This window comes from Simochromis diagramma, unplaced genomic scaffold, assembly GCF_900408965.1.
Source record: "Simochromis diagramma unplaced genomic scaffold, fSimDia1.1 OVJJ01000343.1, whole genome shotgun sequence".
Lineage (NCBI taxonomy): Eukaryota > Metazoa > Chordata > Actinopteri > Cichliformes > Cichlidae > Simochromis > Simochromis diagramma.
Window position 1 is genome coordinate 10,221,570 of NW_024386831.1, and position 14,085 is coordinate 10,235,654.

Genomic DNA, 14,085 nt, shown 5'->3' on the forward strand with positions numbered 1-14,085 from the left:
GCACATCTTAAAATGTGTCTGTGTGTAGACACGGTTGTGTATATATCTGTACAAAACTGTGTCTCAAGGCTAAAGGGAACAAGAAAAGTGGAAAACAATTGGCAAGGCAAATCAGAATGGAGAAATGTATTTAGATTAGGCTATACATGCAGCTGAATCACTGTTTACAGACATTATAGTAAAAAACACATTAAGCCCAAAGAGAGAGGGTGAAATGCTGCTCATATAACCGAGTTAATCATTTTGCCTCAGAGGTATTGTATATCTGCAAAAAGATCTCATTTGAACGTGTTTATAGTCCCACTGCTTATAAAAGAAATCATGACAAATTAATAGGGACGGTAATAAAGGTACTGTAGTGCAGGGATTCAGGTACTGCCCCATGATAAGGATTAGCAGTGGACAGAGTTTTCAAAATAACAGAAATCACATTATTGGCATACAAGCTATGACTCTATCAAAAGTTAGTATGTGTAACAGTTTTTGTACTGCTCTCTAATGAAGTCCATGTAACTGCAGGAAACAAATGTAAGGGGAAACAAACCTGAAACTCATTAGAGCAAATGTTATCCATCATACTCTCACTCTCTACTGCATTCAGAATTTATCTTAAAATTATTTTGTACATTTAATGGCCCTCTGAGGTTTTGGCCCATTATAGAAAGATTTGGTTTAGGGCCAGCCTTTTACATTTTAAATGGAGTACATTAAGCTCCTTTCCAGTGTTTATATTTTTATTCCAGGGCTGTACTAGATTTGCATTATTCACATTTTTAACTAATCCTTACTTATTAATTATAAGGCCTTGGTTCAGCCCCTCTGTCTGAAACTAGCCGTTTTAGCTCCTCTCACTTAAAAGCCGCCCGCCCTTTAAACCAACTTTCTTCAGACTGGCTGCCCCGTGCAAACCGAAGGGTCAAACAGCAGGGGAGTGAAACTGCTGTGCTCAAAGCCGGAATCGTGTACCTAAGACCATATTAAAGATATTGCCTCCATATGACATCATAAAAGCCCAAGAGTTGAAAAAGTCTTTCTAAAATGAGGGTTGAGCCTTTCTCCATCTCCAAGCATCCACCATCGGAGCAGTGCAATTAATTTAAGCTCTAACACAGTCAAAATCTGACAGACCAGCTTCTTTAGAGTTTAGTTTAGTCCTGTGGAATTAAGTTGTAGTTTTTTAAAAAGTTGCATCTGTTTTCCTAGTTCCTGTATTTAATGGTAATGTATTGCATGCCTAAAGCAAAGAGGCTTACTGTAATTCAGTTTTACCATCCATCCTCACACACTCACCGACTCATTGAGAATCTGCAGCAGCTAGAATGCAAATTGTGTCTGATTCAAATAACTTATGAGAGATAGATCATGGAATCGTAATTCTATTAACATTTAACGGCCACAGTCAATTCTGCACACCATTCAATGAAGCCTATGTGTAAGTTAAATAAGGAAGATCTGTAATCAGTCATCTGTCTGCTTTCCTGGATGTTATTTTGCTTTTCTGTTCTCTACATTCCTACTGCTTTCCCAGGCTGTCAGTTTCAATACTATCATCAGTATTTTAGTCTAATCATCTTCTTGCCTGCTTTCTTTGGGCCGATCAGCCTCACCGTGCGCAATTTAAATCTGTGCTCTCTGTCATTCTCTCTTACGGACTCTCATTGGTGCAAAACACCTCATCCCCATCTCCACCTCACAGACACCTCAGTCGTAACAACATCCAAGCCTCAGTCTCCATCTTCACCACCAGTGTCTAGACTTCGGGTCCTGCCTAAACCCCGTCACCAGTGGGATTCTGTTCTTCCATGTTGAGTCATTGGAGTCTAATCGCCAAATACATTAATTTCTCTATCTCAATAAATCATGTTCAGTTCTTTCAAATGATCTCTCAATCTTGAATTCATATATGTGTATGATGTAGTAGAGTTGTATGTTAACCATATCGTAATATAAATTCAGGCCCATGTTGTACACAGTGTTGGCATAAGCATGTGATTAACTAGGCCTATAGAAATTGAGCTAGAGATCCAAGTGATGGACAACCCAGGATTCATTCAGTTCTGAAATGATAATCACATCAAATAAAACAGAACATTAATCTTGACGTCATGGACAATTTAGGATCTCTACACCGTCAGACACACCATCGTGTCAACTTTGTTTTCACAGATGCACGGTATGTCGATGATGTGGACACACTCAGTCAGTACCAAGTCAATGAACAGCTCTCCTCTTCCAAGCTCTTCTGTTATCGCATATCACCATGCAGATCTGAAATTGTTAGCTGTGCCCACCAGCTTTTCATCTACAAAAGATTGCCTGATTAGACTCTATCAAGTTGCTGTAAGAAAGCTCTGATGCGTCACCGCAACTGAGAATCTGATCTGTCTCTGATTGCTTTCGGTGACATACACAATTACGCAGCTGCTTCCTGTGATTAAACAAACTCTCCTGTTTCTAGGCCATTTCCTTCTTGTCCTCTTCTTCATCCTTTGCTTTTGTTTGCATTCATCCACCTGTCCACTCCCTCTCACTTCCGTGGTTTAAATCACAAAAATCAGCTATGAATTCTGTAATCCCTCATCTATTTACCGTGCAGACAAAAGCACAATAGTTTACAAATACACCTATGATATTTGCAAAGCCACATTTCCACAGAAACAGGAATTAAACAATGTTGAACACCTCAACTGCTCATAATTAATGGAATCTTTATTCACATTTGTAATAAATATAATTAAACTTGCAAGGTAACTTGCTAAGTGATATTGAAGCTCACAGAACTGAGCTTCCAATTTTTAATAAAACTCTCTCAGCAGTGCTGCTTTTTAGCAGTCACGTTCAAACCAGGTTCAGTGCTCACCCTGAGTGGTTGAAGTGGCCTTCACACTGTTTACATTGGTCTTTATTTTAATTTTTGTTGTTATGTATGGTAGTAACTTCCAGTATCACTAAAATATGTGCGTTAGATATGTATCCAACATGGAATCGTCTCTCCTGCTTGGGGATGGGAGGAGTTACTGTTCCAGCTTGAGGACTTCAAGTATCAGCTAATGCTAATATATTGCTAATGAGTGGAGTGAGGGGTGTAGTGGATGAACTAGCAAACAGATTGGTCCAGCATCTTTAGTGATAAAGCCACTGTACTGACCTGCTGTAATGAAGAGAGGCATGGGTGTGAAGGCAAAGATTTATAATTACTGGTCAATCTTCATTCCTACCCTACCAGTGACTACAAGAATAAGATCAAGGATTGAGTGGTGGCAATTAGCTTCCTCTGAAGGGTGTCTGAGCTTAGCCTTAGAGCTGGGAAAAGAACTCAGTCACCAAGAAAGTGCTAAGAGTAACACACAGGTGTCTTGCATCAAAAAGAATGAGTTGAGGTGGCTCAAGGTACTCCACCTCGCTGAGGTATTTCATTCATTTTATACTGGGAGGAGAACCCGGAGCCTGACCCAGGACACACTGGATATATTATGTGTCTCGGGTAGCTTGGGAATAAGAGAGAGCTCTGTGCTTCTCTGCTTAGACTGCTGCCCCCTGACCCAGACCCAGATAAGTGGTAGAAAATGGATGAGTTGATGGTGCATCTGCAAAAGCAGAATCCACTCCATAATGGAATATATAAACCCCCATGAAATTAGCAGAATCTTGTAACTGTAACTGATTTTATGAGTGTTTAAGTTGAGAGAAATCATAGACAGAGGAAGAGCATAATACACTGTAATGCTACCAACGGGTCCAAGTTGGTGTGCTTGTGAATGTAACTCATGAACCACATGACTGAATGTCAGAAATCAGCTACAGTTGGATTCCTTCAATAAAACCATCTTCAACATGTCCCATAACACCTATTTCTGCCACATTAGGTTTTATGGCAAATTCGATTTTATGTCCAAGTTAAAACAGAAATTCTCAGTATTCAGTAAATCTACACAAATGAGCTTCAGACCAAGCCGTATAGAAATTACCACATTCCTTATTGAAAGCATTTGTCACAAAAATAACTTGTCAAATAAATTGCAGTGGTTGCCACGGCCACTCAAGTGTTTTTTCTTTTCTTTTCTTTTTTATAGGTTTTAAAAAAACACATCTAGAAACACAAGTGCACTTAGAGTGTGTCTGTGTCTCAGTCTCTTCCTTGCACTTTCTTTATCCTCTAGCCACATTTCTCGTCAGCTAATTTACCCTCTTCTTCATTTTGCCACCCCCTTTTTGCTCTTTCGATCCTCTCCTCACTCAATCATCTTCTCACACCCTGCTTTTCATTTTCATCTTTTTTCATCCTCTTCCTATTATATGTCACTTCATTTGTCTTCAAACCACTCTTTTCCTGCTTTCCACATTCATAACACCTTTTTCCCTCTCTCAGGCTTACCTCACAGACTTAGCGCCTGATTTCACTACTCTCACTTAACCTCTACATCCTCCCCCAGCTTTACATGTCCTCTACCTTCTTGCTCTTTTCACCTTTGCTTTTGACCCAGTTACCCACTTTGTGAGGTCTTTATGTGGGAGTTGACCAAGTTTACTGATGGATACTTTTGGATGTGATTTTTTTTCTGTAATTATGCTGACTATAAACCATTAAGGCACTGAGGTCACAGGAGTAATATTGTCCTCATGTGGACATAAAGAACCATAAATGTTCCTATAATTTCTTCAGACTTCAGATTGTTATTTTCCGGACAGGCCTTGTCCTTCTCCTGCTCTTAATCCTTATGTACTTTACAACCTCTCCCTAAAAATGGAAGGAAAAGGACAGTATTACAACATGTCAAATGTAGAGAGCACGTCAAACGTTTGTAGTCTGATATTGTATGTTAATATACTTAATTTGAACTTTGCACTCACTTTAAGAGGCACATTTACCAATTTGCTGCACAGTGTTGGGAACTATGCAGTTTTAAGGCAGTTTTTTTCATTTCAGCTGCTCAAACTCCTTTGTCTTATTTTTTTTGATAATTAGACAGACACAGACTTTAGCACCATGACTTTTTAAACGTTTTGTCACTGTAACACAGACAGAATGTTGTTTTGGTCTTGCTGACCAAAGACTTTCTCTCGATGGCAGAACACTTAAAGACTGATATATATTGTTCAATACTTATGATGCATGTATTTCTATTTTTAAAATGTGTTTGGCCTTCCCCTACTTTTTCTAGCCTAACAAATGCAGCATTCATGATTTCAATTTTTAATTTATCAGACCACTTGACAGTCTTTTTCATCTTGCCTCAGTTAATCTTTAACAAGCTCATGCTTTATCATGCTTTAAAGAAGCACAGAGAAGGCAGAGATTATTTGCTTCTGTGTGTGTCTGTGTTTGTGTGACTCAAAGACTTTTAACTTGTACTGAGCTGTGAGTACTGACAATGGCCCATACAGTAGTATGCACTGCAAAAACTATTTTGGGGACTGCTGGCTGAGATTATGGCAATTTAATATCAGTTTGTGTGTGAATCATTTAAATTTATTATGTACTATAATATATATATAATATAATAAATGTACTATACATGATGAAATTTCCAAATTCTAATTCTTCTCATTTTATATTGGGAAACATTATCCGTGAATGGTTAGGCTCCTTGTTCAAACAGTCTTTTACAGAATTCCTGCCTCATATTTACTAGTGAAAAACTTTTGGGACGGAAAACCTTCCTTCCAGTCTTTTTCAAAATTGTTGTTCCAAATTTAAAAGAAGTGTTCATTAAAAACAATTCCATATTTTTTTTGTTATTTTTCATAACATTTTCAATGAAAAATAACCTTTAAATTATCTTTTTGTATTTGAACGAAAAGCTTTACATTATTTGTAAATCATTGTGTTCTTCTTTTATTTAAATTCGATACATTTCTCTGAGTTTTTTTTGAAAGGTAGTTGTAATTTTCCAAGATTCTCCAGTGCCTGTGTGTGAGTTACAAAGACTTATGGGAGTGCATATATCAGATTAGCTTCACTGAATCATTTACTAAATATTGAAAAGGCTAAGCCTGACAGGAAATTATCATAGGCCTATATAGTTTCTCCATTTCCCTCCCACATGTGTACAGTATTTAAATGTATTTATGCCAGTGTGCATGTGTATGTGTGAGTCTGTGTGCGCGTTTTCGCAAAGCAGCTCCTCATAAGCACAACAAATCATACACTAACTTCACTGGCACAAGGCATTTACCAAAACGGCCATCAGCATTTTAATGACAAAGTCTAATCTATTTATGGCCAGAGTAAATTATTACAGCGGACTCTTGATATTCCCCACAACACACAGAAATTTACATGGCTCGCTCAATTCTGCTGATGGCAACTCTATGCTAATGGTGTTGGAATTTTCTGTGCACCTTTCCAAACAAGCCCATCACACTGAGGTTTAGGTGGATGAGTCAGGGGAAGCATATGTGCAAAAGCATGTATGCATATCACTGCCGCTTGCAACTTTTCATATTCTCAAGAAGGTATGGTTATCTTTCAACTTGAATGCATACGCTGACCGTGTGCACTCTTTCAACTTTGTCAAAAGCCTCTGCAGTTTTTCCATTGCTGACTTTGAGATAATTGCCAGTCTTAATCAACGTGCCTTGCAGATTAACCCAATTTCTCTTCAGGTGTCCTATTGTAGGTCGTCTCTGTGTTTGCCACACTGTAAACACTGGACACATGTTCTTTTGTTCAAAAAAAGCAGCATAACTTATGTGCAGAAGATATCAAATACTAAGGGCCCTTCTATTTAAAGGCTCCACAAATGTAACACTTGGTTTCACAGTGCATCGCCTTAGTTGAGGAATTTCTTGTAATTACTGAGTATCTGAGTATTCTTGTACTACAAGTGCAGAGATATCAGTTTTACATGATTTAGATGATAGATTTTGAAAGGAATCTTCATGTAACCATGACAAAAAGACCAAGTATTACTGTCCTTTTCACTAAATTGAAGCAATAGTGTGGAAGTACAAGAATAGATACATTACCTAGTCCCTTCTCAATATTCTAACCACCAACTATTCCACCACCATCACATTATCTTTAAGGAAATTGTATTTTAAATGTAAGAAATCCCCTTACTTTGCTTCAGCGAGTATCTACAAATGCACATTTTTTTGGATTCAGTTTGAGAAACTAAATTGAGGATTAGGCCAAATCATTTTAGATAACTTTGCCAGGGCATTTATTTAGCAATTGGAACCAATGATATATCTAAATATTTGGTCAAACATATTGTTTGCATGAGTGGTTTCAATTTTCTAAGATATTTTTAAAACAAAAACCCAAAAAAACAAACAAACAATGTATTTAACATCTGTAACCCTTTAAAACTGGTCGGAGCGGGCACGCTCCGTTTTGCGTAGCTATTTTTAAATCGCTGTAGAACCGGAACCACGTAAGCTAGCACAATAATTTTTTTTGGCACATGAAACCGGAGGAGTTGAACTTACATCTTATGCCATCAGCTTGTCCTGGGTCACGGTTTCCTTCCACATATGACTTTGCAAAAACAGCATAAAAAGCACACGTTGGAATAGACATCAGTGCGAGCTATCGTGTGTCCACCATTACCTGGCCGAAACCGGACGTGACATCATTTTCGCGGAAAATGTAATTTTTTTTTTTTTTTTTTTTTTTACCTTCGGGGCCTTATAAGCCTGTACTGGTGTTTTTAAAAAGTCATGTTTGACTTCATGCCTTTCTGAATAGTTTCTGGGATGCTTAGAACTCAAATTGCACTGCTGGAAATAGTTTATTTTGATGCACATGCTGTCTTTTTTGCAAATTTGCATTATAATATTTATTTTCGTTTTTCCTTCAGGACATAAAAATTGGTGTATCTCAAAAATAAAACTATGAAGACACTCAAAATAAATTTCCTGTTGTTAGAAACTATTTTGTGCAACTTTTTTGTATTTACAGTTTTGACGGACAAACCTCTTAAATTTCTCTAACTAGACATATATGTAAAAAAACAAAAACAAAAACGATTTTCAATTTTTTTTTAGTTTATTGCACTTTGTTGCAATTTATGTAATTATTATAGACTTGATGCATACATATTATTAAAATTTGGGCTATAACAGTTATATTGATGTATAGCAACTTAAAATGCTCCCAAAAATGACAGCATGTATAAATATAAAGATAACTCTGGCAGACTTGGTTCTATGGTAGGTCTTAAAGGGTTAAACCTATTCAGCATTACAGTAAAATATAGATTTCAAACTTTCTTTTTAAAAATATTAAAAAACGATGCAAGAATAATCTAAGAATAATCTTAGGCAGTGTGTGGGCTATCGCTTTGTGCAATTGTGCTCATGAATCATCTTGCACCACTTCTATTCTTGCTGAGGTGTGAAAAGAAGATATTACACCTTCTGGTATGCAAGTATGAAAATGATGAAAATGTCTACTCTCCTTTTACTCACAGTTCTAGATACTTAAAAGTCATACAAACAGTATAAAGATCATAAAATTAAAACCTTTAAAGCAATCTTTAATAATTAGAAAAAAAAACAAACCCAAGCAAAACAAAACTATGATAAGGAAATAAAATTGCAGCAATCTTTTTGGCTAAACTTAACCAGGAATCAGACAATCAAACACTGTATGTGACACTAATACAAGAACAAACCTGTTGAATCCCAGAGCAGTCTGTTGTATTCTTTGGCATCTGGGGAAACAGTTTATGTACATACGATGTTGAGTACACTTTTTTCCAGTGGGTCTAAACAGGCTTGTCCAACAGTGGCAAGCACAGAGGGAGAACCAACATTATGAAAACACTACTCCATTCCCCAGCATTGGTCATATGCCTCAAGTAAACCTGAGGTTTATTACTTTCATCCGGTAGTACTGATCTGCTTATATGAGCTTATATCCAAAAAACAAAGTTGGAAAGATTTGTCCATTCATTACTTGGTGTTACTGATAACATGACACCTGCTGCATCCGTGGGTTGGATGGGACACTGTGGTATTAAAACTACAACTACCAATGTAATCAATAACCATGTTTACCATTAAAATAAATGACACAGACTATTGACTCGCTGACCAAACTCTAGTTTCTGTCAAGGAGATAGTGGTAAAATACATCATCACTCTGCTTATCAGTGGCCGAGGGCCATAAATCTACCTTTTCCCTTGAGCATTTTAAATAGCTGCAGCTGTGTACGTTAGTGTTGAAATAGGTCTTGTGCACAGCCCAGGGACCTGCCACAACTATGTGCTAAACTGGGCATCTTAATGAAATAAAAAGGCTGCGTGTAACATTGAGGTGCCGGTAAAGGATAGAGTTGTCCCCAGTGACACAGAATAATGCATTTAATGTGTTTTGGCTCTATGAGAAAATGTATTTCTCCCAGCCTCCCTTAGCAGCGGCAGAAAGGAGGGAAGGAGAGAAAGAAAGAGGAGAGAACAAAGAAGCAAAAAACAAACATGCTTGAATATAGGAAACCGGAGGGAGAGAAGGAGGGGAACGAAACAACCATCAAGACAAAACAGGGTGAGGAAAATAGTCAAGGGAGGAGGCAGAAAACAGAAAACACAGTGTTTGCAAATCAAAAATTAAAAGCATAAGCATGCTATACACCAGAGGATGTCCCAAAGATATAATGGGCCTTTCAGCCCCTTTATTTGGGGAAAACAGGTAAATACAATAACAACTTGAACCTCTGCCATCATTTACAGCAGCGTTTGAGGGTGCAAACCTACAAATATTAGAAGGACAATTACCTTACTGTCATAACGCCAGGCCTGTCTCACTTTACTAACTGCATCAAAAAGCAACAAATGATCAAAGTATTGAATATTAACTTTCACAAGGCCATTCTCACAAATCTCTAACAAGGCCCCAGTAACACAATAAACTAATGACTGTTCTAAAGCTGTGTACTCAGAACAAACTTTCTTGATCACAGCTCCACAGTACATAATCATTCTGATTGGCATATTGGAATATATAATTTTTCAGATTTTGTTCTGTGGCAAAATCTCAAAGCTCAAAGATGGAGTGAGAAACTCTGTGAGGAACAGTCGTAACCAATGATTTTGCCCCATGTTAAATTATTTTACCTTCTATTAATGAAATGCCATCAAACTGTGAGCGGAGGTTTCTCTGAAATACGACTCACGTTCAATCACATACAGTATTCAGTATTGAAGATTTGCAAATTATAATAGGAATAACCTTAAACTAATGAAAATCCTTTCCTGGAAAAAACACTGTCGGTGACATTTGCATAAGGGTTGAAAGAAAAGAGCCATGACGAGTAGACAAACAAAAAGCTGTTTATATTACAACGTAAACACATTTCCAGAGCTAATTTTGTTCTTTCCTGCCTTTGCTGGCATATCTATACATGTTTGGTACATTACTTCTACCGTTAAGTAGGATAAGATGGCAAGAAGCCATTGGCAGCCACTAGCACAGAGTCATGTGGATTTATCAACAGCAAACCAGTCATAAAAGTATTGCGCTATAATGCTGGTAGAGGTCACAGAGTACCTTTAAAAACAGGGGATGATCTCCTCACAGTTCCATAAATACCTTTTAAATGAACAAATCCTCTGGGCGTCAAAAGTTATGAAAACAAACATGAAATATTCTTGTCTTACGGCGATTATACTTCTGCCAAAAACTAATGAGTTTTTCACTTACTCATAGTCTAACTACTGAAAAATTTCACAAAAATCAGGTTAATCTTTGAGTTATTGAGTTAACACATGTAGCATGATACTGGGGAGAACCAATACATTTCTAACCACATAAAGCCGCACAGAGGAGGGGATTAATTTGTTGCTAATTAGATTATCACTGCAGATTTCATTTATATGTATAATCTTACACATACACAGAGTCCTGCACAATGTATTTGGGAACAACTTGAGGTGTAAGGTAGTGTGAAAATACCAAGAAGTTTTCATGTTATCATAAACTTTTTCTGCTGATATGATTAGGTATCTTAGGAAAGATTAAATTTATCTTAGTTATCTTTATGTATTTTTTTAACCAGCAAAGCAGAATCTTTCATTTTATAGGACTTGTGCTTAAGTAACACACTCAATGAAAATAATAGTACTCACCACCCTGATCAGTGCTGACGGTGATGATGGCCACCTGTCGAGGGAACGAGCTCATGTCTGACACACCGTTAAGCGACTCGATCTCAAAGGTGTAGTTGGCGTGTGCGGAAAAATCCACGACAGTGACAGTGGCGTTGGTCAGGCCTAACGGTCCTGGCAAGAAGCGAAGCTCGTCTTCACACAGCTGGCAGTGGTCGGGCTCTGGGCCGCAACGTTTACACTGGACGTTGTAGGTTAGGTCCCTGCGACCTCCTGTGTCGCTAGGGGGCGACCACTCCAGCAGCAGGCAGGTGTTGTTCAGGTTAAACATCAGATTTCGTGGTCGAGATGGAGGGCCTACAAAAGAGCAAAAACTGATAAACTGATAAAAGAATTTAAAATTATATTTCAAATGAAACATGGGTAGCACTTTCTGTTACAGCTCAGTAATATTGTTGTAAGAGTAGCATAATAATGTGGAAACAAGCAGGAATTTAACCACTGATGTTTCCTGGTGATCCTCACATAACTTAAAGTTTGGAATCAGAGTTAGAGGGGATTTTGCACCTTGCAGGCCTGATTCCTGGTTATTACAAAGAAAGTTATCTGTGTAGGTTCCTACTCATCCAGGTCATGGAAAGAAACGTGACTGGACTTCTTAAAGAAGACAACTTAAAGAAGTCTAGTCAATTTCTTTCCAAACTTCTTAGACTACAGTAAAGTAAGTAAAATCCACAGCATCAAAATAGGATTTATATTGTTACCGTTTAACAGAGAGGAATGCTGAATGCATAGGGTCGGATTAATTATAGCATTATATTATAGCATTAAAGCGTCAGCTAAGATTACCTTATTGTCAAGTGGATACTACCACAAGTCAGTATATAAAAATGTAAATACATAAATATTACTATCATATTACTAGGTGTTTATAACAATATATATATATATATATATATATATATATATATATATATACTTTATATAAACTTTATATAAAATATTACATAGACTATATATACATTGATTCTGTTGTAAAATACAACTTTGATCCGGTTTGTTTGACTTCTAATACTATATTATAATATTATGAATTGGTACTGCCAATTTTTTTGTTCCTCATTATTATACCTATATCATATATATGTAAGATAATACTTTGTTATTACTTTGATATTAAGCTGGTAATAACTTGCTATTTCCATATTAATAACATGTTTCCACCATTAGTACATGACTGTTACCACATTTTTCCATATTATTATTAGTAGAAAGCACAACCAAGATATGTTTAGCTGATGTTTGCTGTGTTTAATTATAAAATCTCACAGTTTAGTATATCAAGATTAAATTAAATAACAAAATAAAAAAATAAACAAAACAAACACCAGAATAAACACCCCGAGGCTGCTTTTATTGTTGCTGGTGACTTCAACACAACAACTTAAGACGTCCTCCCCCCAGATTCCACCAACATGTCTCCTGCCACCCCAGAGGAGACAAGACTTTAGACCGATGTGTAATTCCAACCTGGCTGGAGCCGACAACGCCACACCCCTCCCCCCACATTGGGCAATCGGAACATCGCTCCCTGTTCCTTCCTCACACCTCGGTATTCACCACTCATCCAACGTGTGAAACCTGCTGTGAGGACAATTAAAGTGTGGCCAGAGGGGACAGACGCAGTGCTCCAGGACAGATTTAAAAACACAGACTGGAATATGTTCACCCACACAGACCTGGACCAGTACGCCTCATCTGTACTGGATTACATCTCCAAAACCACAGACAGTGTCACCACCCAGAAACGGATCACCATGTACCCCAACCAGAAGCCTTGGATGAACCGGGATGTTCGTCTCCTCCTGAAGGCCCGCAACACTGCCTTTAGGTCAGGAGATGCACACGCCTACAGTACAGCCAGGGCTAATCTAAAGAAGGGCATCAAAAAAGCCAAACACCATTACAAAAAGAAGGTAGAAGAACACTTCTCCAACTCCAACCCCCGATGCATGTGGCAAGGACTCCAGACCATCACAGACTACAGGACCACCAAACCCTCCCCCGCATCCTCTGATGTCTCCTTCCTCAACGAGCTCAACAACTTTTATGCTCGTTTTGAGCGAGGGAACCCCACAACCACAACCAAAGCAGACATGACGCCAGACCACCAACCTCTGACTCTCTCCCCCACCGATGTAGGAGCGGTGCTGAGCAGGATCAATGTCCACAAGGCTGCAGGCCCTGATGGCATCCCCGGGCGTGTTCTCAGAGCGTGTTCTGGGGAGCTTGCAGGAGTGCTCACAGACATATTCAATCTGTCCTTGGCCCACGCTGTGGTACCGGCCTGCTTCAAATCCACCTCCATCGTCCCGATACCCAAAAACTCCAACCCATCTTGCCTCAATGATTACCGCCCAGTAGCACTCACCCCCATCATCACTAAGTGCTTAGAGCGACTGGTCCTAGCACACTTCAAATCCTGTCTCCCCCCCACCCTGGACCCCCACCAATTCACATACCGCCAGAACAGGAGCACAGAGGATGCAGTCTCCATCGCAATGCACTCTGTCCTCTCACACCTGGACAACAACAACACCTACGCCAGAATGCTGTTTATAGACTTCAGTTCAGCATTCAATACAATCCACCCCTCACAACTCATCAGGAAACTGACAGACCTGGGCATCAGTTCCCTCATCTGCAAATGGTTACTGGACTTCCTGACCAACCGCCCCCAACATGTCCGGCTGGATAACCACTGCTCATCTACCATCACAATGAACACCGGTGTACCACAAGGCTGTGTGATGAGCCCTTTCCTCTATTCCCTCTTCACCCACGACTGCAGACCTGCTGATGGTTCCAACACCATCATTAAGTTTGCAGATGACACCACGGTGATTGGCCTCATCAGTGACAACGATGAGGCCGCCTACAGGGAGGAGGTGGATCGTCTGGCTGAGTGGTGCGACAGAAACAACCTGCTGCTTAACACCGAGAAGACCAAGGAGCTCATCGTGGACTACAGGA

The 14,085-nt window shown here is 38.8% G+C and overlaps 1 protein-coding gene across 1 annotated transcript in view; it reads right to left on the reverse strand.

The window, feature by feature from the left end:
• LOC120731327 (ephrin type-A receptor 6-like) overlaps positions 1 to 14,085 on the reverse strand; it is a 179,260-nt gene that overhangs the window by 73,486 nt on the left and 91,689 nt on the right. The window contains exon 5 of the mRNA XM_040028310.1: positions 11,074 to 11,409. Coding sequence (XP_039884244.1) covers positions 11,074 to 11,409 — 336 coding nt within the window. The remainder of the gene's footprint in view (positions 1 to 11,073; positions 11,410 to 14,085) is intronic.